This window comes from Coregonus clupeaformis, chromosome 10 (genome assembly GCF_020615455.1).
Source record: "Coregonus clupeaformis isolate EN_2021a chromosome 10, ASM2061545v1, whole genome shotgun sequence".
NCBI lineage: Eukaryota > Metazoa > Chordata > Actinopteri > Salmoniformes > Salmonidae > Coregonus > Coregonus clupeaformis.
The window spans coordinates 62,340,868-62,366,959 of NC_059201.1; the positions used below are offsets into that span (position 1 = coordinate 62,340,868).

Here is a 26,092-nt window from a genome sequence, read left to right on the forward strand (position 1 = left end):
TTTGCCTTTATGACAGCTTTGCACACACTTGGCATTCTCTCAACCAGCTTCACCTAGAATGCTTTTCCAACAGTCTTGAAGGAGTTCCCACATATGCTGAGCACTTGTTGGCTGCTTTTCCTTCACCCTGCCGTCCGTCTCATCCAAAACCATCTCAATTGGTTTGAGGTCGGGGGATTGTGGAGGTCAGGTCTTCTGATGCAGCACTCCATCACTCTCCTTCTTGGTAAAATAGCCCTTACACAGCCTGGAGGCGTGTTGGGTCATTGTCCTGTTGAAAAACAAAACAAATGATAGTCCCACTAAACCCAAACCAGATGGGATTGCGTATCGCTGCAGAATGCTGTGGTAGCCATGCTGGTTAAGTGTGCCTTGAATTCTAAATAAATCACAGACAGTGTCACCAGAAAAGCACCCCCACACCATAACACCTCCTCCTCCATGCATTACGGTGGGAACCACACATTCGGAGATCATCCGTTCACCCACACCGCGTCTCACAAAGACACGCCGATTGGAACCAAAAATCTCAATTTTGGACTCCAGAACAAAGGACAACTTTCCACCGGTCTAATGTTCATTGCTCGTGTTTCTTGGCCCAAGCAGGTCTCTTCTTCTTATTGGTGTCCTTTAGTAGTGGTTTCTTTGCAGCAATTGGACCATGAAGGCATGATTCACACAGTCCCCTCTGAACAGTTGATGTTGCGATGTGTCTGGGACTTGAACTCCATGAAGCATTTATTTGGCCTGCAATTTCTGAGGCTGGTAACTCTAATGAACTTATCATCTGCAGCAGAGGTAACTCTGGGTCTTCCATTCCTGTGGCGGTCCTCATGAGAGCCAGTTTCATCATAGCGCTTGATGGTTTTTGCGACAGCAATTTAAGAAACTTTCAAAGTTCTTGAAGTTTTCCGTATTGACTGACCTTCATGTTTTAAAGTAATGATGGTCTGTCGTTTCTCTTTGCTTATTTGAGCTGTTCTTGCCATAATATGGACTAGGGCTATCTTCTGTATACCCCCCTGCCTTGTCACAACACAACTGATTGGCTCAAACACATTAAGAAGTTAAGAAATTCCACATATTAACTTTTAAGAAGGCACACCTGTTAATTGAAATGCATTCCAGGTGACTACCTCATGAAGCTGGTTGAGAGAACGCCAAGAGTGTGCAAAGCTGTCATCAAGGCAAAGGGTGGCTATTTGAAGAATCTCAAATATAAAATATATTTTGATTTGTTTAACACTTTTTTGGTTACTACATGATTACATATGTGTTATTTCATAGTTTTGACAATGTACAATGTAGAAAACAGTAAAAATAAAGAAAAACCCTCGAATCAGTAGGTGTGTCCAAACTTTTGACTGGTACTGTATGTACAAGTTAAGAAAGCTTACCAGCAGCCAGCGGCACTTGCTGCACTGGTAGCCTATAACGCAGGTGCTTTTTCAAATGTCAGATAATCCGGTAAGTGTAATTGGCACCAATGAGTGCAATTTGCTCAATATAGGAAGTTGAGAAATTAAGTTGAGATCATTAGAAATAAGATATTGTCCTCTGTTCTATTGTAGGTATGTAATTCAAAATGTGTTTATTCTGTTGTTGCTGGTGATATTCATAAAAACTCATGTAAATAAAATAAATATTTTTTCCACTTCATTTTATTTTAGTAATATTTTCAGGCTCCCGGTTGAATGCCATTGACGTACACTGATACATAAACATGCCAGTGGCATGAACATTTCAAAGTCCTTCATTTAACTTTTACAGAGCCTTTGAATTAGCAATTTGGCCATTCGACATCGTTCTGCATCATCTGGTCGGGTAGTCCAATTTATATTTTTGAGTTGGAGCGATTCCAAAATGTGTCCAAAAACAGAAGAAACCTCCCCAGCAAATACTGTAAGTTTGAGTTTGATGGATAGGAAGCTTATGGGTTTTTCATGAGGAAAATCATTAATTGAAACTGTCCAACTTGGCTGGAGAAAAGGCAGCATGATCGTATTACATATATCTTATAAGACATACTGCTCTTGAACTACAGTAAATCTGAATGTGCATCTATCTTAACTATGCTCTTAAACAGTGGACAGCCCATTAGATACTAAAGTTAGCCTACTATGAGTGAAATGTTCTAATATTCACATGGACATTCTATATTAATGTCTTAAGAATGTATCTTAATAATGCTATTACAACTGAGATAATTGTCCACAGTGCATTTCAATTACTGACAGAATTGCTTCATTTCCTTTGAATGCCTGTATGGAATTAATTAAAATTGCCTCCTCTCAGTCTAACACACTCACTAAGACCTAGGAAAGATATTACATCTTTAATGAAAAGCCCTACAGTGCCTTGGATAGATCATTTCTGCCTAATGGACTTCACTTTCTCCATCTGCTATTCTCTTGTTATGGTGAAATACAATGTACTGTACCAGCGCTTCCTAAAGGTCTACCTAAGGAGTTATTTAGCGGTTGCTGCTTTGAACCCAGGGCCTATCCTATTTACAGAGACCATGTCAGCAGTAGAAAGGGATTGAATGGGTTTAACTACAGGGTTACGTTCATTTAGGGCAGGTTTTAAAATGTTTTCCAACGGAAAACTAAAATCAGCATTTCTTAGTGGACACGTCCAGGTAGTCTCTCTCTGTTTCAGTCCGTTTTCGTCCATTTCAACATAATCCAGGTCTTGCTTTGGAGCGGGAGACTGAGTAGATGGCTAATTGAGGCTACGGGCAAAAGGGCAGTCAAGCAGGGACAAAGTCTGGCATGGGAAAATAAGTGAAGTCTTCATAAGAGGGTAATAAAATGTCAGCCGGGAGACTTGGGATGCTCGGGCAAAGGTCTCACCAAAATGAAAGGGGGGCCAAGCAGGAGAAAGAGGGACATTTAGTGAGATGTCAACACACTGCAGCAAATGGTGCATGGATCATCTTTTTTTATTTAAATTGAGACAGACAGACAGAGGTTGTATCATTATTACCTCGTCATTAGTTCCCCTCTTCATTTTACCCGTATTTGACCATTCCCTTAAAACTTTGTCTTGTCTTTTGCATACAGTATTAAAGTATTAAAGCTCTCTATTCTCGACTCCCTGATGGAGTCCACCAGTCAACCAGGTGCTGTAACACCTTGAACTCTCCTTATTAAACGCAAGTACTGTCTCTTGAGCCCAGGCATTTGATGTGTAGACTAATTGACTATCTCCTTGACATTTCCACTGCACCCTGGCCCGGACCTCACAAACACTAACATTTCATCTTCACACCGACGGTAATTGGGGCTTTATGACTCCCATCCTAGCCCCTACCCAACCCCCACCCAACACACACACATAAACACAAATTGTTGGAGTCTTGTGTACAACAAGCACAGCTAGTCAGGGATGGATGCATATTAAGCATATTAATGATAATACTGTTTGCGTTGCACTTGTTGCCTCTAGAATGAAAAACAAAAAGTACATTCAATTTTTAGAGTGCAGACCCTCTACACTGCATCACATAATAATCAGGTCATACAAGGAAAGGCATGCAACAAAGTTTGAGGTAGGTCTACTTGAAGGGAAGGAAGCATGCCATTTTGCCACACCCGTGATTTTGATTAGTCTCAAACAATCACGTGGAATGTGGAACATTAATAAATCATGTGTGTTAATAATGGAATGTAAGAATAGTCGCATGTGGCGTCATGCGATGCGATCTGTGTGAGATTGCGGAAGCACTCCAAGGGGTTCTCTCTCTTCATTGGCTTCTCCCTCTCTCCCTCCCTCTCTTCCTCACTCTCTCACTCTCACTACCTCTCTCCTCCTCTCTCCTAGACTGCTCATGGGCCTTAGTGTTCTTGCCTCGCTCTCCTCATAGCAGCCATTTGTAGATTGTGCCTTAGGGCTGACAGATGTTCTATATTTTTTTCCACCGTTAGGTTGTTCGCTTCCATCCCATTTACCACCACATGCACAGCTACTCCCTTCCTTCAGCCAGAGCATGGCTAATTCGCCTTGACTCAGATCACGCCTGTATTGTCTCCCATAAAGAACTGTGAGATGAGTAACCACTCTCCACCAGCTGAAGGATCGTGAGGAACAGGTTAATTGCACCGTGCTAGCACGCTACACTATCATTCTAGAGCCAGTTGGGTCCCATGGCAGTTCCAGTTGCTAGCACGCTAAACTAACATACTAGTGCTAGCTGGCTCCCATGGTAGTTCCACGTCCCTGTTTTACTGTTGGAGTGTTCCTGTATAGGGATTTATCCTGCATAGAGAAGTTATCATACCATGTGTTGTAGCTAGCTAATCATCCACTATAGCTAATAGTTAATGATACCCTTGCATACTGAGTTTTGTATGCATATTAGATAATCGCATATGTTGTAACCTTGGCGTGTTAACTTATAGTCATGGCTGAAAGCCGCTTTTTAATCATTTTACTGATGTATGAGATCAGTACCTCAACTATCAAATGATATCCTGTTGCAAGGTTGTTCTTACAACAGAACATCAACAACAATCAATTGATTAAGAAAGAGGCATCACTTATATGCTTACAAATATAAGGGGGGGCTAAAGAAATTATTTTATAAAATATTGAATTTGGTGTTTACTACTATAGCCCATAGAAACACATTGAATAAGACATTCATAAATGGCAAAAAAGACAGTAAAAAAATAAATAATAAGGAATAAGGTTTTAAAGTGTTTGTCCTATATCTAGGTAATACAAGACAGCTCAGGAAGTATACTTAACCCCTTGTGTTTTTTGCCACAAAACTACCTCCATACTTCCATTCATTTGTATGGGTTACCTTCAGATGAGTCCCGTGACACTTGTGGGGGTCGTAGAGCAAAACGAAGAACAACATCTTGTTCGTGAGAGTCTCCCATTTCAATGGGTTGTAGGCCAAACCGTTTGGATGCTACAGACGTTTTCGTGAGAAGACCGATTTTTGGGATGTCTCATGGGTCTGACAAATACCGCTGTAGCTCGGTCAAATTTGTAAGTCGCTCTGGATAAGAGCGTCTGCTAAATGATGTAAATGTAAATGTAAATGTTCCACCGCAGATGCGGATTGAGACGCAGCCAATACAAAAAACCTAATATCTCTAAACTGACAGATTTTAATTGGGATTTTTGTATTATGTTACTTAGATTGATGCATGGGTGCGTCAATAGACAAGTAAGGATTTGAACCAGTGTGCTACAGCAGGAAAATAATCCTGCAGCAACAGGAAATGTGGATTATAATTAATGGAAATTTTTTGTGGGGGTTGATACATTTTGTTAGGGCAAATCAAGTCTGACATTTAAAAGTGGAAATTACAAACTTTAGAAGCCTTTTTAAACCTTGAATACACTGCAAGTTTGCATTTCCAATTCTCAGCAACAAACAAGTGATCAAATGAAAATCCTACATCTGTACGTACCCTCACTTGCACTTCTTTGGGAAGTGACAGGAACATTTCTAAAGAGTTTTTGTCTTTACTACTTTGAGGACAGTTCGAGGACATGAAATATTAATTTGCACTTATAAATATGTGCTTGTTCCAAAAAGAGTGGCAATGAATGGAAGTATTTGAACTCTGTAGTGGGAGAGATCTCATCTGAAGTGAATTCATATTCCTCCCACCTGCCTGTTGATGCTGTCTGAGCTGCACAGAGGCTGTCATTGTTTTGGAGCACAACACACACACACAAACACACACACATAAATAAGGCCTTCGCCTGAAACATTTGTGGCCCTGACTGCTACTTTAGTCAATATGTTCATGAAAAAAAGCATTCATCAGTGTTTTCCATAAACTCCGGCCGGCGGCTAAATATCCGATAACTTTTTTCCACTAGCCTTTTTTTCATTTAAAAGTTTCAATTAGATAGTCAGAAAAGTCCATATAGCTTTCTGCCGCTAAAATGAATGATATGCATCTTCTAGTGATCTATTGATAGGACAGACGCCTGTCAGTCTTTCACGTGTTTCATTGGCCTATACAGCCACGGAGTCGGGGCGCATAGACTATTTACTGTGCTTTGATTGATGACCGAACAGCAAGTGTTGACTAGTTTATAAAAGGTGTCGAACTGTCTGAATAAAGTCAATCTATGTCCCTTTGCTATTCAAAAAAGATACAATGTCCATGGAATCGCATCAGGACATGTAAACCAAAGATCTTGTTTGTTTTTTCCTAGGATTCGAAGCCCATGAAGAGACTTGCCAGTGACCGCTAAAGTGGCTCGGCAGTGTAGCCTAGTGATGGGTTGTTTGCGAACTAACGGCTCTTTTTGAATGGATCTGTTAGGTGAACGGAACCGAATCTCATCGGTAAGAGAGATGTTATTTTGGCTCCCTAATTTGGATACTGGTAGGCCACTCCTGCTTTTTAGCGATTATCTGCAGATAAATTATGAAAACATTCAATGAATATGTTGAATTCTCACTGCAGGAACAATATGTAGTGGAGAGAGCGCCTCATTCTGGTCCGAAATATGATAAAAGAAAACAGATTGAAGGTTATAAAAGCTAATGTCATGATACGTATATGCTGGTATTAAAGATATTGATATAGGCCTACTGATTTAATTAAAGTTAGTAGTCAACTGCTGCTTTATGTGTAGCAAAGCCAATGTTTAACACCTGCTTCATTCTTCAATCATACCAGTTGAAGAAAAACTGTAAATGGTTTAATGTTAAAAAAGGTTTTCTTACTTAGAAAATAGTCCTGATGATATAGGTCTAGGCCTAGACGATATCTAAAACAACTAACACACTCAATTTCAATCATTTTCAGTCATTTCATTGTAAAGTCATGTCTTTCTACTTAATACCACCACAAACTTTACTAAGATGCGAGGAAAAATCATTAAAGTATTCTATAGTCTAGGGGTGCATTTTGGATGGAATTAAGGCATTAGAATGTACCAGAGGCAATTTTCACGGAAAACACTGCTATTACTTCCAAAAAATCACTGCTTCCGAGAGGGACCCAGAGATGTTGTTTGTCTGAATCTGTCCATCGCTCAATCACCCTGACCTCAAATTCCTTTCATTTTCCATAAGCATTAGCCGCCCTACCAAACATTTGTACAAGAAAATGAACTGCAAGCATGTCAGAGGGGTTCTCATATTTACCGTCATTACGCGTTATTTCTCTCACACATTTATCTGTATTAAAACCTGTTTATCCGCTATTTGCTTCTGGTTACACTTGAACTGGACTGACCACCTGCTCTGATTCTCTGCACCTTACACACATATAATCACTCATGCACACACACACACAGACATACACACACACACACATATATATATTCATGCTACACACACACACACACACATTACAACGGCTGCTACCAGACTTATTATACTGCTCAGTTTATACACTGCCCCCTCCCCTTCCGCAAAACACATGTAAATATTGGACTATAAATTGTGCCTTCCTGTATTATACTTATGCTAAAATGTTTATTATATTTTACTGAGCCATTTACTTTATGTTTCTATTATTATATTTTATTATTTCTTATTGTTTCTTACCTGATAGTAAGCGTTTTGATGGATGATGTATACCATGCATATCCCATACATACAACTAATACAACTAGAAACTATTGATAATACGGTTATTTGCCTTCGCAAGCTTTTCCCTTATAAGCATTCTCCTACACAGAATGAGTCAGAATGCATGCAGTGCAGTGATAAAATAGCGATCCATTGTTTCTGACTGGTCTCCACTGGTCCTTGTACACCAGTGACCCCATGCATCTCTCTCCTCCACTCCTCTCTACTCTACCATCTCCTGCAGCAACAGAAGGTTGATTTACCCTAACAGCGAGGGTGACAGCTGGCAGAGGATGATGACAAAGGTAACCGGGTCCTCCTCCCAGGTGTGGGTGTGTGTGGGGGGGGACATTAGCACCAGTTAGTTTTTACATGTATATCACCTGAGTTCTGTGTTAGAGGGGTGGCTCTGAGTAGTATGTTGTTGCCATTTTTAGAAACCCACTAGCGTCTGTGTTTTGTTTAGAGAGACATTCACTGAGTGTACAAAACATTATGAACATCCCTGTGGAACGCTTTCAACATTTGTAGAGTATGCCCCGACGAATTGAGTCTGTTCGGAGGGCAAATGGGGGGTGGAAGTCAATATTACAAAAGGTGTTCCTAATGTTTTGTACACTCAGTGTATGCTAGAAGGTTTGTATTTCTGTATGTCTCACTATCAACATCAGTTAGCTTGACAAGCTTTCCTGGTTTTGCTGTTTTATTTTCACGATCATCTAGGTCACTTCCTACCTTGTTAATTAAAAGTGTTCATGTTCCAAACAAAACAGGTAACATTCCACATGACATTCCACAGCAAATGATAAAGCTCACTGCTGTTTTTCCCGTCCTCCCACCATTACCTTGACACCTCTTCCCCGGCTCTATGACAGACGTTTTCATTGGAATGTACCTGGGGGTGAGGAGAGGTGGAGTGGGGGGTGGAGACTGGGGGGCGGGTGGGGATGGGGGGGTGCATTTCATCTTCATTATTAGACAAGAATGAACTAGGAGAAAATGACCTGTTCTGATTACAGTCATGTTAAAAGGGAGGAATGGGAGAAAGGAAGGGTGAAGGGAGATGGGACTAATGATTAGAATTGTCAGGATGGCTTCTCTTGAGGGTTGTGGGAGAAGGGGTTGGATGGGGGTGGGGGTGCAGGGGGTTTGTGAGCGAACGGTCGCAAATATGAAGATCTTGTCTATCCTTTGATTAAAACACTGGAATTTATTAAACCCTTCTTCTTCCTTTTTTTCTTTGTCTGGTCTATAATTCATTAGTTCTGGAAAGAGAGAGAAATTATAGGGTCGGTATTAATATTAACGATTTGGAGTATTTTCTTAGAAGAGCACTGCTAACTCTCTGGGTGGAGATTAGCACGGTTTAATGGATGTGTCTGATATTGTTGAAGACGACAGAGGTACCAAACAGACATGGCAGTACAAACTTCAAAAATGTATGTTCGTTATATATTGGCGGTTGACATCAGCATTGCAAGTCCATTGCCATGCCTTCATAAGTGTATCTAACTGAACCACAATGAGTAGATTCACTTTTCTAGTCCAAAATGACTTAGAAGTTATACTGACAGATTGTTCAAATTTGTGTCAAGTGGACTGTGAGTTAGGACATTTGTCAGCATTTGCAGTTTAAGAAACACCCCACACAGAGAGGCATTTAGAAAGCAGACGGAAAACAATTTAGAAAGCAGACGGCAAACTAGAATGTTAACTATGAGATAAGACAAAATAACACTTAAAAACACCTTACCTTTCTCTTGTTGTTGGGACTGACGTACAAGTAGCTGAGAATTGTTTTCGCCCCCACTTTCTCATTGAGCTTCTGGTAAGTGGTTCCGTAGTCGGTTGACCTGGAATTTAATCAGAGTGTTTGATGAGGACTTGATTAATTACTTGTTGTAATTAAAAATCCCCTGGAGAATTGTTAGTAGAGGAGAAAAAAGCATGCACAATTAAGTCCCACCTCCTTGTGGTTCGCTGTTCGACGACGACACACTCCGATTACAAGGGATAAACAACCATTACCTAGCCAGGCTGTAGTGGTTCAAGTGTGAAGTTTGACCTTTATGTTTTGTATAAGCCTAAGCACCATATACCAGTACATGTAAAATATAGTTAGAATAGGGGGCTGTGCACATAGTTGGCATAGTTAACCATTTTCATCTTTGATTTTCATATTAATCATACAGATGTAGGATCTTCATTTGATCACCATGTTGTTGCAGGAAATGCAAACTTGAAGTGTATTCGAGGTTTAAAAAGGCTTCTAAAGTTTGTAATTTCCACTTTAAAATGTCAGACTTCATTTGCCCTAACTAAAAATGTATCAACCGTTACAAAAATGTATATTCTGTTGCTGCAGGATTATTTTCCTGCTGTGAGAAAACTGGTCTAAATAACATCATACATCTGCATGACTGTCCATTTTAATGTCAGTTAAATAGTTCCACAGTAAAGCATGTGCTTGTTAGCCACTTGTTAGCGCAGTAGAATACTACTTTTTTGTGACACTTGTTGACATCTAAATAGTTTTCTCTCCTACCAGTTTGAAACAGATGTCCAACCTCCAAACTGGCAAATTCCGTGTCTCAAATTCTGCCATACGTGGCTGTCTAAACAAACTACTTCAAAATTCATTGAAATACAGTATGTCTCCAACTATCTGAACAATGCCCATCTCTTCTTTTAAAAAGGCACAGAATTCAAAACATCATCAGGAACAATAGCAATTGTTCTGGAATAGTTGCTCTGTTATGGTCCAGGACAATATTTTTGAAGTCAAATCATGTCCTTTACTCCTTCAGTCCAATCTTTTAGGAGAAAAAGGCACAACGAAGTGTGAAACTTCACATAAAGCTGAAAGACTGGCTGCATAGTCTCAAGTTCAATAGCTGGTCAAAGATGAAGCCATTGAACCAGGAGTTAGACTAGCTTTGTGTAAGTTTCCGAGGCTGCCTCCTGCCGTGCTCGGGCAGGCTTCGGCGCTCGCCGCCCCCGGAATACTAGCTGCACCGTGTATGTTTTATGTTGTTTGGTCTGGTCTGGTATTGTACACCTGTTATCGCTTAGTGTCAGTGTCTATAAGTTTCGTTGTGTTGTAAGTGTGTGTGTGATTGTTTTCACGGTGAGCGTTGCTTGGACGTATACTGTTTGCTCGGTTGAGCTGTTCTCCATTGTGTTGGAGTGTTTTGTCGCACATGTTTAGTGCGCCCGTTTTATTTTCGCCTGCGTGCGGAGTTTGCTCAGGGATTTATTTCGTGCTTGTGTTTTGTGCAACCACTAAAGTTGTGGACTTATTTTCTGCGTCCTGCGCCTGATTCCACCACCACACCCACCTACAGCAACACTGACACTTTGTGTAAAGTTTGCACTTGGCCTCCTGCATTGTCATTCACACAAAGCTTCCCATTTTAAAGGAAGTAACAGCAATGTTTGAGTGGATTTTGGAAAGAATACTGAAAAGGCAAAATAATGTGAAGTTTTTTTGGAGGTCATGTCTAGGTAGCTTTGTTGTTTCAAAGTATCACCATATCTGTCTGCATAAAACTACTAACCCAATATGAATCCCAACAGTTGAGTCAAAGCTAACGGTGGATGAGAGGGGATTGTGCTGAAATATTTAAGCGATGGTCAGAGTGCTAATGTGAAATGTGTGTTCCGGTCTGAGATGTGACATTCCAGAACACTCTCAAGGTTTGAACAATTTATCTCCGCTGCCAAGTCCATTTTATTTAGAGAGAAGCGAGGCTCAATCAAGGAGCTATTTCATGTTCAGCTAAAACACCCACACAAACACAACACACACACACACACAAAGCAGGCAAAGCTTCAAAAATACACCATGCATGCTTCACCCTACAATGCTTGTTACTACTTCAAACAAAGCAATCACTGACTTCGATACAGGGTTTTCATTCATCCTGTGGTGATAAGAACTATTAAATCCTGATTTTGGAAACTCAATTGAAATGGAAGCGTTACAATTTTTAAGTAGTTTTTTTGTAGTGAAGTTGACAAACAACACACAGAAACACAAAAATAGCCCAGCCTCGTGACACCAGCCAGGTGACTTTCTGTTTTTCCTTTTCTTTCATTTTCCCCTTTTCAGATTTATTATGGGATGGTTTCCATGGCGATTAAATATGGGCGTTTCTCGGTGAACAACTGAATACCGGCAGTAACATCTATCAACGGGTGGATCCATCGACACTTTGGACCACGGTACAATGACATCATCTGGCTATAGATCTGCTCCTCATAGAACCCCATCATACAGCTGCTGTGATTTAAGGCCCAATGACTTACTTTTACTAGTGCAGCAACTCTCGACATGAACCAATAAAACCAATAAAGCCTCTACCCCTCTGCTTTTATCTTCTCCATATGGCCTCTGGTTTCGGCCAGCCAATTCTCTGGATTGTTCATGTGTTGGATGGAACATTGTCGATTTAATGAAACATTATATAGAGACAAGAATAACAGGGTGGCAGGTAGCCTAGCGGTTTAAAATCGGTTAAGAATCCCCGAGCCGACTAGGTGAAAAATATGCCGATGTGCCCTTGAGCAAGGCACTTAGCCTTAATTGCTCCTGTACGTCGCTCTGGATAAGAGCATCTGCTAAATGAATAAAAATGTAAAGTGAGTCTGATAAAGGTAATCTGGTTCACTGTTAAATTGGATCACTGGGGATTGTGTATTGTGTTACAGGTGATTGAGTTATTCCACATACCAGCTACTCCTCACATATATACTAGCTACTCCCACATCATATACAGCACTCCTCACATCAATACCAGCACCCCACATAATACCTAGCTACTCTATTTGAGGGTTCAATTTCAAGCTACTTTATTCATATCGGACTAATGTGATACTGCCTTGTTGGGTTCTTTTCAAGGACAACAACTTCCTTTTGGGTGGAGACTTAGAGTACCCCCAATACACGCCCAATTAGATTTCCCCCCCATTTATCTACTGTACGATAACAGCAGCAGCCCGAAGCCCTGTTGTCTTCCCTATTGGAGTTTGATTAATCAATGAGTGGGGGGTATCTGGAGTTGGTTAGCGAGAGGTCGCTAATCGCATTAGCGAGGTGCAACATAAACAATAAACAGCTTGAAACGTCCAACGGATGGCAGCTTTGCTGAGTATTCCAAATTAATTTATGAATGCCTTGGCGCACTCCGATAGTATTTCTCTCCACTTTGAGAGCAGCAGGTTGGGCTTGTACCTCCCTCCCATTTCTGCCCCAGGTTTGACGGCTGCCTTCCAACCAGGAAACCGAACCCCCCCTCTCTCTCTCTCCTCTCCCCCCTCTCCTCCCCTCTCTCTCTCTCTCTCTCTCTCATAATGAAGTGAGGGAACAGTCAATGTTAAGAGCACCATTAACAGGGTAATGTGGTATCACGCCCGTTCACGTTTGAGCCATCCACGACTTAAGCCACTAAAGGCTAGTGGTTAGGACTTAAGTGGAGACAGTCATATAACACTACATTTACCACTGCTGTGTTTGGGAGATAGGCCTTGGGGTGACCCATGGGTCTGTTGTGAGCAAGGCCGCTGAGTTCACTGGAAAGTCCTGAGGTCCATTTTCTGTTTTCTCTTTTTCAGAGGAGAGCCACAATGTTCCAGCAGACCCGCACCGGCTGGGATTTTTACAGATTTGACAGGCCTACTGTTCCGAAGTCTCTTAAATGCCAAAACCGCATTCAATCAACTTTAATGATCGCCAAGTGGAACAAACGTAAGAGCATTCAATTTGTCTCTCTTTTTTTGAAAGATCAGGCTAAAATAAGCCGAGAAAGAAAAACAACTAAAATACTCTAACTGTGGGGTTTCAAATGGACAGTCAAACACTTTCTATTTTCAGCAAAGTCTCAAACATACTTGTGCGTCACTCTGAACAGAATCACAGAATGTCACACTGTATACATAACCTATTGGGCACCGAATCTCAAGGTAGAAAGAACACAACCTGTAGACCTACAAATACAAGATATTACAACTATAGCCAAGGGAGAAGATTATGTATGAATTCAATTCTGGGTAATGGGAGAAGCCCCCTGAGCTGAAAGGGCAACGAGACTCGCTTGAGCTGCACTCAAGGCGCAGTCAAAGTAAGTGCATTTGGATAACACTGGAGAGGACATTGTGTCTGTGAGTAACTGTGACTCATATTCACACTAATGTCTGTTTGCTTTGGGCTGAATTAAACATCTGGTCGGTCGGCTTGGAAGGTTCTGGCGACGGGTGCATGTTTTTCGGGCGAAAAATCTCCTCAATGAGGAGAGGGCAAGTTTACCGTTTTAATATTCAAGGAGATGTCGTGTAAGTCTTAGATTTGTCAACCTCTTATGGCGATGCACCTATGTATTTTTTTTGTTTGTGGTATACAAAGGAGACAGAACTCAAAACACAACCTTGTTGCTGCTAAAATCAGATATGCAGGCAGTCACAGAAGACTTTACACAGAAATGTACACAGAAGACTTGCAATGACAAAGTATGACGTGCTTACCTCCACAATGAGCTCTCTGTGACACTGTTCAGGTTGAAGTCAAACAGCTTGGTCAGCATGAGAATCACCTGCAAGACATAAGAGAAATCCTTATTAATACACTTTAATAAACAGCCTACAATAAATAAACGTTTCAGTGATAAATAAATGCACGTTTCAACACACAATTAATCTTAAACATAGGCGTAATCACATTTCACATAGCATTTCATTGATTCATCCTGAATTACATTGTCAGCAGTCAAGGAGATCATGTTTTCTTCTATAGTATGTGAAATCCAAGGAAATTATATGTTATTGGAGTTACAAGCCACAGGTCATCAACAATTTGGCCTGTAACATCCCCGGAAGGTTGCTGGATCGAATCCCCGAGCTGACAAGGTCAAAATATTTCGTTCTGCCCCTGAACAAGGCAGTTAACCCACTGTTCCCCGGGCGCCAATGACGTGGATGTTGATTAAGGCAGGGGGGCCTCTGATTCAGAGGGGTTGGGTTAAATGCGGAAGACACATTTCAGTTGAATGCATTCAGTTGTACAACTGACTAGGTATCCCCCTTTCCTTTCCCTTTCCCATGTTCAAATGGTGTCCCTTTATTTCATGATCACTTGTGTAATACAATATGCTTGTTCCATACTTTCTAAATCACCTATCACATCCTTACAAAACAGAAAACAGGAGCGACAGAAAAAGGAAGCTATTAAATGTTGGATATGTAGCCTCTGTAGCCGCACATGAAAGGCATAGTTCTGTCTTTGGGAAACTCACTGTCTACCTGATAGAGAATACATTATAAGAATGTGTCCTCCTCCAAGCTTGTTCAGGGGATCTGACAATTGACTAGCAAGCTCAGCTGAACTGTCAGTGAAAGGAACTGAAAGACACATCAGACGAATGTGATGACTAATTATTTAGTGCTCATTATTTAATAATATCCTATTCAATGTAAACGCAGCACTGTAAATATTCTTTATAACTGTCACACCCTGGGGTTTAGAAGGAAAATCTGGGTCAATCCAAGTTTTCAGGGAAAATGAAAAGACAGATAAATTGCATTCCGCTAGAAGCAGAATAAGAACTAGCAGAAGACCAACTATTTACTTTATGACTAGAGGTATATTTGAAATCATTGCAATTTGTGGCGGTGGAGCTATTCACCGAGCACACCTGTAGTTTGCCAGTCTACTTTGACATGGTAATACAGACCCCCTGACATTCCACGCAATGTTTGTTGTCTGTTAGCATGTTGCTAACTGTGTGGAATCGCCTGGAGTATGATGTCATGGGTTTGACAGTTTCGTGATTGTTCAAATGCGTGTGGATGTCATACAACACAGAGGTCAGTAACAACATGGACAAGCTCGAACAGATCCAGCAGCAGTGTTGTGCTACTATATTGCCTGGCGTCATCCAGATGACCTTAGCATCATGTACATAGCTTATTTTTTCCCCTCCAAACACGCTTAGCTGGTCTGAAACTTCTAAGAGGAACTTTGGGGAACTGCGCTGTATGCATATTCAGGGAAAAAAATGATTTCTGTGGAATATCGTCCAAGCCCATAGTGTACAGCAAAAACAAACAACCGGAGCCTATAAACAATTTGTACATGCCGTCTCCAAGACCAGCTATACAATGTTGCTTGGCTGCACGCTGTGTCATGGCAACATCCAACTGTTTCCCTGTCCCCCGGATACCTTTGAGGCGTGGCGGAGGAGGAGTCACCGTGGGACTTGTGGGACTTTGTGAAGTGAGTTCCGCCAGCGTGGGGGCCCTGCGAGTGCGTTACAACGCCAGAACAGATGCACCTCGGTAGCGGGGAATTACATTGTGAGGAAGGTCCCTTTGATCACCCTGTATTATGTATGAGGCAACATCTGCGGCCTCTGAACGCACCGAACCAACGCACGCACACTTTCTCACACACACACACACACACGGCTGCTTTGGGTCGACCTGTGGAGGAGTTTAGGTTAGAGGGAAGAAACCATCAACACAAAACTCCTTTAAATTAAAAGCTTGTTCACAATGTAGCCCGGCATCTCCTCTAAGCGTCTGAGCGGTAGATACTCCGGTGAGGAGAGAATTACCCCAGGGGATGAATAACCTTACATGTGCAGATGAGACCAATGCATGCTAATGACCCAGTCCATTTTGCTGGCCAGCTGGAGGGGGAATTCACACACAGGCGCGCACACACACACACACACACAGGAACACACACACACAGCCATGCACGCACGCACGCACCCACACACAACCACCTCCATAAGACTTCTCTCTCTCTCCTTCTCTCTCCCTCTATCTCCTCTCTCTCTCCGAAATTCTACCAAACCTCTAAATTCTGTTTTTCTATGTCTGTATGTGATATGTGTGCCAGAGCAGGTGCCCTTGTACCAATGTATCTCTGTATTCCATGCCCTTGTACCAATGTATCTCTGTATTCCATGCCCTTGTACCAATGTATCTCTGTATTCCATGCCCTTGTACCAATGTATCTCTGTATTCCATGCCCTTGTACCAATGTATCTCTGTATCCCATGCCCTTGTACCAATGTATCTCTGTATTCCATGCCCTTGTACCAATGTATCTCTGTATTCCATGCCCTTGTACCAATGTATCTCTGTATTCCTTGCCCTTGTACCAATGTATCTCTATATTCCATGCCTATGCCTCCCGTCCACCTGTTTCTGTGTACTAGGGCCAGGTTCTCTATCACCTCGCCCTCGCTCAAACATCCAACAACCTGGACAGATAAAGTCCTTTAAAAGCAAAGTAAGCAGAGCTGTAAAAACGGAGCAGGCCAGGTGGGGCTGGCTGTGTAGCTGGCATCATTAGCTGAAGGACAGTGTGCATACGATCCCTTCTGTCTGCCACATACGCAGCCTAATGTGGGTGGCCATCAGCGTGCGTCCGTGTCAGATGGTCTCCCCGCTGGAAAGTGCATATGCTACATTACCAAGCTTGCCAATTAGGCCCGTGGGTAGACTCCTACTGTAAATATTACCTTGCCGAGCAATGGGGAGAGAGTTGTGTGAGGGAGAGAAGAAGAAGAAGAAGAAGAAGAAGAAGAAGAAGAAGAAGAAGAAGAAGAAGAAGAAGAAGAAGAAGAAGAAGAAGAAGAAGAAGAAGAAGAAGAAGAAGAAGAAGAAGAAGAAGAAGAAGAAGAAGAAGAAGAAGAAGATTCTATCAGAAGTGGTTAGGAGTTGTGTGAGGGAGAGAAGATGTTCTCCATCTGTTTTACTTTCATTAGCTTGTGAGGTGTTTGGGTTTATGTGGCTGTGGCAGGTTGCGGCGGCAGCTCTGTTATTGATGCATTATGCTGAAAACCCCACATAGAAGTTAGTCATTAAGCTTCAGAAAATGTTTGAGGTGGTATGCCTGGTGAGGTTTGTATTAAGATAAGTGTCCCCTTTCGAATACGTAAAACTTTCAAAGTGCATGGAGGGTCAATTTGAGGGAGTTTGCAAATGTTAGGCTAAGTCTCTGGTTTGCTGAATATTAGGGGGTATTAGAAATGCAAAGAGAGGTTTGAGCTCAGGGTGCGGATCAATAACAGCTGTGTCTCTGCAAAGACTTAAGTGCTTAGAGATTATCTTTCACACACAACTACACACACACACACAGAGAGAGACAGAAACACACACACACACTGAGTGCCTATGCTGCCAGAAAACGGCTTGTTGTGTTTCCCGCTGTCTGGTGATTGTCCTTGGCAGGGGGAGAAAACAAAAGATGAAGAAGGATCGAAATCCCAAAACACGCATATACAAATAACAATTACAATCTCCTATGGCACAGAGAGCCCAGAACTGTAAACACATAGAAAACACAGGGATCCTAGCCACGGCTTTGTCTGACTGTGGAACTCCCAGAAATGAGAGATTTAAGCACACACTTCAGGGCATTCATATAAACTATTTGTTTTTTTCTGTCATTCCATTTTTCTTCTGTATTTCTTTCACTAAATTGTAATCACGAGAGAGAGTTTAGTCATGTTTTCTTCTGACTGCATGTTAAAGTACAATTCAGTAATCCTCACTCTATTTAATGTTGTAGGAATCGTCTCAGATATTCAGATACTGTAGTAGGTGGATGCACTCTAGAGTCTTGAGTGTTTTCGTAACCGTGTAGTGAACACCGCTCGCGCCCAATGCTTCTCTGTGTTTTTAATCTATAAGGAATGCATTGCAAGCTACTACACCTCTGCACACTACATATCTATGATATTCTGAGAAAAAACAAGTTAGTCAAATATATAAATATCATATCTAAACATGATTCATCTTCCTAGATGTTCAAAAACCTGAATCTGTCAAACTCCAGAGGGATCATCGTGACAACATGCCTTCTCTCTGTAGGATTAGCTGTTGTCGTTTCATATTTTGGAAATATTTCACAATCCATGCCTATCCCAGATATGAAAGTAAAATGTAGCTGCGAAACCTGGATTTTCAAGTAATCTGTCAAATTCTTCGATATCCCCCCTAAAAATCTGTCTCCATTGAGGATCAAAACTGATGAAAACTTGTCATTTGAGATGCAATGTCCCAGGGAAGGAAATGATAGTATAAATACCAAACATGCATAGTAAAGTTCTGGGTTGTGTTCCCTATTTCTGGAGCCTAATTAGTTAGTCTTCTGTTTATATATATATATATATATATATATATAATATATATATATATATATATATATATAAAAAAAACACAGTTGAAGTCGGAAGTTTACATACACCTTAGCCAAACACACTTAAACTTAGTTTTTCACAATTCCTGACATTTAATCCTAGAATGTGAAATGTCAGAATAATAGTAGAGAGAATGATTTATTTCAGCTTTTATTTCTTTCATCACATTCCCAGTGGGTCAGAAGTTTACATACACTCATTGCTTTTAAATTGTTTAACTTGGGTCAAACATTTCGGGTAGTCTCCCACAAGCTTCCCACAATAAGTTGGGTGAATTTTGTCCCATTCCTCCTGACAGAGCTGGGGTAACTGAGTCAGGTTTGTAGGCCTCCTTGCTTGCACACGCTTTTTCAGTTCTACCCACACATTTTCTATAGGATTGAGGTCAGGGCTTTGTGATGGCCACTCCAATACCTTGACTTTGTTGTCCTTAAGCCATTTTGCCACAACTTTTGAAGTATGCTTGGGGTATGTCATTTGGAAGAACCATTTGCGACAAACTTTAACTTCCTGAGGGGTACCTGTGGATGTATTTCAAGGCCTACCTTCACACTCAGTGCCTTTTGCTTCACATCATGGGAAAATCTAAAGAAATCAGCCAAGACCTCAGAAAAAAAATTGTAGACCCCCGACAAGTCTGGTTATCCTGGTAGCAATTTCCAAATGCCTGAAGGTACCACGATCTGTACAAACAATAGTACGCAAGTATAAACACCATGGGACCACACAGCCGACATACTGCTCAGGAAGGAGAGTGTTCTGTCTCCTAGAGATGAACGACTTTGGTGCGAAAAGTGCAAATCAATCCCAGAACAACAGCAATGGACCTTGTGAAGATGCTGGAGGAAACAGGTACAAAAGTATTATATCCACAGTAAAACGAGTCCTATATCGACATAACCTGAAAGGCGATCAGCAAGGAAGAAGCCACTGCTCCAAAACCGCCAAAAAAGCAGACTACGGTTTGCAACTGCACATGGGGACAAAGATGATTTTGGAGAAATGTCCTCCAGTTAATGAAACAAAAAATAGAACTGTTTGGCCATAATGACCATTGTTATGTTTGGAGGAAAAAGGGGGTGCTTGCAAGCCGAAGATCACCATCACAACAGTGAAGCACAGGGGGTGGCAGCATCATGAGGTGGGGGGGTGCTTTGCTGCAGGAGGGGCTGGTGCCCTTCACAAAATTGATGGCATCATGAGGAAGGAAAATTATGTGGATAATTGAAGCAACATCTCAAGACATCAGTCAGGAAGTTAAAGCTTGGTCGCAAATGGGTCTCCCGAATGGACAATGACCCCAAGCATACTTCCAAAGTTGTGGCAAAATGGCTTAAGGACAACAAATTCAAGGTATTGGAGGGCCATCACAAAGCCCTGACCTCAATCCTATAGAAAATGTGTGGGCAGAACTGAGAAAGCATGAGGAGCAAGGAGGCCTACAAACCTGACTCCAGTTACACCAGCTCTGTCAGGAGGAATGGGCCAAAATTCACCCAACTTATTGTGGGAAGCTTGAGGAAGGCTACCCAAACGTTTGACCCAAGTTAAACAATTAAAGGCAATTCCACCAAATACTAATTGAGTGTATGTAAACTTCTGACCCACTGGGAATGTGATGAAAGAAATAAAAGCTGAAATAAATAATTCTCTCTACTATTATTCTGACATTTCACATTCTTAAAATAAAGTGGGATCTAACTGACCTAAGACAGTGATTTTTACTATGATTAAATGTCAGGAATTGTGAAAACTGAGTTTAAATGTATTTGGCTAAGGTGTATGTAAACTTTTTTCTGACAATATTACCCAGAAACCACAGAGATATCGTTTTCTGTATACTTTAAGACCAACATGTTCAGTGTTGTAAACCAACTTGTTGACATACCCCCAGGGTTTTAGTCAAGATCTGTCACACTGTATTCATAATATCTCTATCCACGGCTGGATACCTTATGTTGATATGTATATTCCAGGTTGGATACTATGTTAATAAGATGTTATATTGTACTGAGGTACTTAGTAGTTATCTGCCATGCTTGTAGGTGCTCGGCCCTATCAGCAGCAGAACAGATAAACACAAGACACCATGGTGGGAAGAAGACTAAAGTTACTAACACACATCCAAAGTGCAAATGAAGATTATCATTGCTGTAGTTTGTCTCTGCCACCTACAATACTAATGACCTGATTAGATGGCAGGATTCACTTTCTTCACAGCGTGATCACTGTTAAAGGGGAAGACATGGAGCTACTGTGTGTGTGTGTGTGTGTGTGTGTGTGTGTGTGTGTGTGTGTGTGTGTGTGTGTGTGTGTGTGTGTGTGTGTGTGCGTGCGGGCGCGTGCGTGTGTGTCTAGATGTACGAGCTACTAGGTTCCCCAACTTAATTTAAACTGAACACTGTTGAATTCACTTATATATATACTGCCATGAATTATGCATTAGACTGTAGAGATTGTTCAAAATCTATTGTTTTTGGGGTTTGAGTGAGTGTGTGTTTGCATGCGTGTGTGTGAGGAGTGCAAAGTGTGTGTGTGCGAATGAGCGGTGTGTGTGTGTGTGTGTGCATTGAATGTGAGCATGTGGGTCCTCAAATGAATGATGTGTTTGAAAACAATGTTGATTCGGGTAATAAATCACTGTTTAGTACTTTACCATGAGGGGAAGATAACACTTGACACAATTATTGAAATTTAATTCATGGACACTCTCGCTCTAGACAAAAGATAACGGGACTATTCACATTATCCCAAGTAGGTAAGGGTTCCTGCCTGCGTAGAATGAAAAGCCGGAGCTACAACAATTGAGTTTTAACTTCCAAAGTAGGTTACAATCCACCCACTGGTTAAATATAGTACATCACTTCGAGCCGCGAGAGAGGAATGTGGTTGCTCAATCCTGATCATTTGACAAATAAAACGGAATTTATGAATGTTAATCCAATGAACCCGTTCACATATCCCCGGGAATATTGCAATAACACATAAGACCTTGAACTGTCAATGTGGAAAATCAAGTTTTATGTTAGCGGTGTCAGAAAGGTGTGAATATGAAAGCACTATGAAAAACTCACAGACATACTCAAAGTTTCTAGTGGTATTGAATGGGAATGAGAAGTCTGGAGGTATATGATTTTCAATGTGTTGAAAATCAAGTTCTATGTTAGCGGTGACAGAAAGGTTTGGATATGAAAGCACTACACAACACAGACATACTCAAAGTTGAGACTGGATGCGAAACCGAGTCTATGAGTAAAATGCTGTGGTTGACTTGGATTTCAGTACTAGACTACAGAGGCCCAAGAGGCTACTCTAGCGGCTGTTTTTCCCCCATGTGTTAACAACACAACCTACATGAGATTATTAACTACAGTCGCTACACTACCAGACAGATGGAGCGTGATAAATAAAGCTAAAAAGATTCTTGCTCATCGCAGATTAATTATTCAGATGTTCATCCTCAGAAGAAGCATCAGCTCACTAATGGGATAATAAGACCAAAGGAATTTACAAAGCTACATCTATCTATCTATCTATCTATCTATCTATCTATCTATCTATCTATCTATCTATCTATCTATCTATTATTATCTAATCCGTGGGGTCGGGCGCGGGCTGGGGGGGGTGTTCCGCCGTCCGTCTGTCTATCTATCTATCTATCTATCTATCTATCTATCTATCTATCTATCTATCTATCTATCTATCTATCTATCTATCTATCTATCTATCTATCTGGCAAAGGCATTCTCTCCCTCTCCCTCTCTTTCTTCTCACTCTCTCTCCATCTGAGGCAAAAATAATCTCACTTTTGTCTCATTGATATTGGTTAATTTGCCTCCAGTTTGGGGCTGGGTAGTTTGATAAGTAGGAGCCGAAGGCAGATAAAAAGTCCCTTCAGGCTTTGCTGCCAGAGAGAGAGCGAAAGAGAGCGAGGGAGAGCAAGAAGGAGGAAGAGGGAGAGGGGAGAGAGAAGAAGGAAGAGGGAGAGAGTGAAGGAGGAAGAGGGAGAGAGAGAGAGAGAGAGAGAGAGAGAGAGAGAGAGAGAGAGAGAGAGAGAGAGAGAGGATAGGGGAGATGAGATGGTGGTAGTAGCTAACAAGCTCTTCTCTGTGAATCTCTCTCTTTGTTCCCATTATTCAGAATGAAAGACTCCTGATTCCCAGCATTTGCATGTGATTAAAGGTGATTAGCAGTACAGCTCCACAGTCTAAACTAACACGTCCCCTCCATGGGAATCGCCACAGCCCACCCACTTATTGCTAGTGTTGCAATCACCACCAACACTCACCACCGCCATGACACTGACCCCCCTTTTTGTTGTTGTTCGGCTTTGTTGTGTATAAACCATCGTGTGAGGCGCTCAACATCATTCATGTGCTTAATTTGCGCCAAAGAAAACACGTTGGGAAAAAGACAAACCAAAGTGGGTATTATGTTGATGGATAAATACGATACAAACGGAAACAAGCTTTTCAAGTTGAGAGTTTGACGAGTGGCTAAAGAGAAAGCCGTTAACACGAGAACACGGAGGAATGAGAATTGCAATCAACGGGGGTCTTAACCTTGTCTCGCACGTCACTGTAATGAGATGATAAAACGAATCCCCTGGGGGTTGGAATAAGCCGTATTCTAACGTGTACATAGACAGCTGTATCAATACAGGAGCAATTGTTGCTGAGCTTCATACTCTGGTAATAGAACTAGGCGACGCTCGCTGCACATCAATAGGCACACTCAATTTCAGCACAAGAGAGTGTTGTATAAGCTACAGTAAGAAAATATATGGCATTCAGAATAGTCAACAGTGTCATCATTGTTAGAGATATAGCATTATTCAGAATAGTCAACAGTGCCATCATTGTTAGAGATATAGCATTATTCTGAATAGTCAACAATGTCATCAATCGTTAGAGATATAGCATTATTCAGAATAGTCAACAGTGTCATCATTGTTAGAGATATAGCATTATTCAGAATAGTCAACAATGTCATCATTGTTAGAGATATAGCATTATTCTGAATAGTCAACAATGTCATCAACGTGAGAGATATAGCATTATTCAGAATAGTCAACAATGTCATCATTGTTAGAGATATAGCATTATTCAGAATAGTCAACAATGTATCATTGTTAGAGATATAGCATTATTTGAAAGTAACAAGATAACGCTAGAGATATAGCATTATTCAGAATAGTCAACAATGTCATCATTGTTAGAGATATAGATTATTCTGAATAGTCACAATGTATAAGTAGAGATATAGCATTATTCAGAATAGTAAACAATGTATCAACGTTAGAGATATAGCATTATTCTGAATAGTCAACAATGTCATCAACGTTAGAGATATAGCATTATTAGAATAGTCAACAATGTAAACAATGTTAGAGATATAGCAGATCAGGAATAGTCAACAATGTCATCATTGTTAGAGATATAGCATTATTTGAATAGTCAACAATGTAATCATTGTTAGAGATATAGCATTATTCTGAATAGTCAACAATGTCATCAACGTAGAGATATAGCATTATTCAGAATAGTCAACAATGTCATCAATGTTAGAGATATAGCAGTATTCAGAATAGTCAGCAATGTCATCATTGTTAGAGATATAGCATTATTCTGAATAGTCAACAATGTCATCAACGTGAGAGATATAGCATTATTCAGAATAGTCAACAATGTCATCATTGTTAGAGATATAGCATTATTCAGAATAGTCAACAATGTCATCATTGTTAGAGATATAGCATTATTCTGAATAGTCAACAATGTCATCAACGTTAGAGATATAGCATTATTCAGAATAGTCAACAATGTCATCATTGTTAGAGATATAGCATTATTCAGAATAGTCAACAATGTCATCAACGTTAGAGATATAGCATTATTCAGAATAGTCAGCAATGTCATCATTGTTAGAGATATAGCATTATAGCTGAATAGTCAACAATGTCATCATTGTTAGAGATATAGCATTATTCAGAATAGTCAACAATGTCATCAGTGTTAGAGATATAGCATTATTCTGAATAGTCAACAATGTCATCAACGTTAGAGATATGGCATTATTCAGAATAGTCAACAATGTCATCACTGTTAGAGATATAGCATTATTCTGAATAGTCAACAATGTCATCATTGTTAGAGATATAGCATTATTCAGAATAGTCAACAATGTCATCAACGTTAGAGATATAGCATTATTCAGAATAGTCAACAATGTCATCAACGTTAGAGATATAGCATTATTCAGAATAGTCAACAATGTCATCAATCTTAGAGATATAGCAGTATTCAGAATAGTCAACAATGTCATCATTGTTAGAGATATAGCATTATTCTGAATAGTCAACAATGTCATCATTGTTAGAGATATAGCATTATTCAGAATAGTCAACAATGTCATCAACGTTAGAGATATAGCATTATTCAGAATAGTCAACAATGTCATCATTGTTAGAGATATAGCATTATTCAGAATAGTCAACAATGTCATCATTGTTAGAGATATAGCATTATTCTGAATAGTCAACAATGTCATCAACGTTAGACATATAGCATTATTCAGAATAGTCAACAATGTCATCATTGTTAGAGATATAGCATTATTCAGAATAGTCAACAATGTCATCAATGTTAGAGATATAGCATTATTCAGAATAGTCAACAATGTCATCAATGTTAGAGATATAGCAGTATTCTGAATATTCATTGTGTCCTGTATAAAGCAGAAAGAATAAAAACAAGATAAGAGGAAGGAGAAGAAAGACAGAACTCTGGTTTCAATCATCGTTCAATGGAGTTTTATCAATCTCCCCATGATGTCAGATCTGACCAAGATTTCAACCCAGCCCACACAGGAAATCATTCAAGGCCAGACCGTTAGTGCCAGCCTTGGCTGAGGAGGCCACATACAGACACACACACACAAAGGGACAGAAGGGAAGCCGCCATACTAGGACAAATAACACCAAAAGATTGATAGGACCAGACAAGACCAACACTGTAGGCAGCAAGGCAGAAAACACAACGAGTCGTTGAGTTAATGGCGCCCATTTCTAAAGTGTCATCTGGAGACGATCTCATTGGCTACCATCCACCGAATCCATTTACGGGGGTGCAATCAGATTCATTGATCTGAACGGTGTCATTAACTAGGGTTTAATGCAGGGGACATGATGTAAACATGATCAATGTCCGTCTCCCCAAGGCCTCTCCTTTCAACACAGCGCTTAAATAGCCTCACCTTCACTGTAATGTAAACTCCATTCAAATAAAATGTATAGGCCTCTCTCACCTCCTTGATTACTTAGGGTATA

General features: G+C 40.6%; 1 protein-coding gene across 3 annotated transcripts in view; it reads right to left on the reverse strand.

The window, feature by feature from the left end:
* LOC121533082 (VPS10 domain-containing receptor SorCS1) overlaps positions 1 to 26,092 on the reverse strand; it is a 166,460-nt gene that overhangs the window by 69,150 nt on the left and 71,218 nt on the right. For all 3 annotated transcript variants that reach the window (XM_045223146.1, XM_045223147.1, XM_045223148.1), the window contains exons 2-3: positions 14,078 to 14,145; positions 9,312 to 9,411 (exon numbers count right to left, since the gene is read on the reverse strand). In XM_045223146.1, coding sequence (XP_045079081.1) covers positions 9,312 to 9,411; positions 14,078 to 14,145 — 168 coding nt within the window. The remainder of the gene's footprint in view (positions 1 to 9,311; positions 9,412 to 14,077; positions 14,146 to 26,092) is intronic.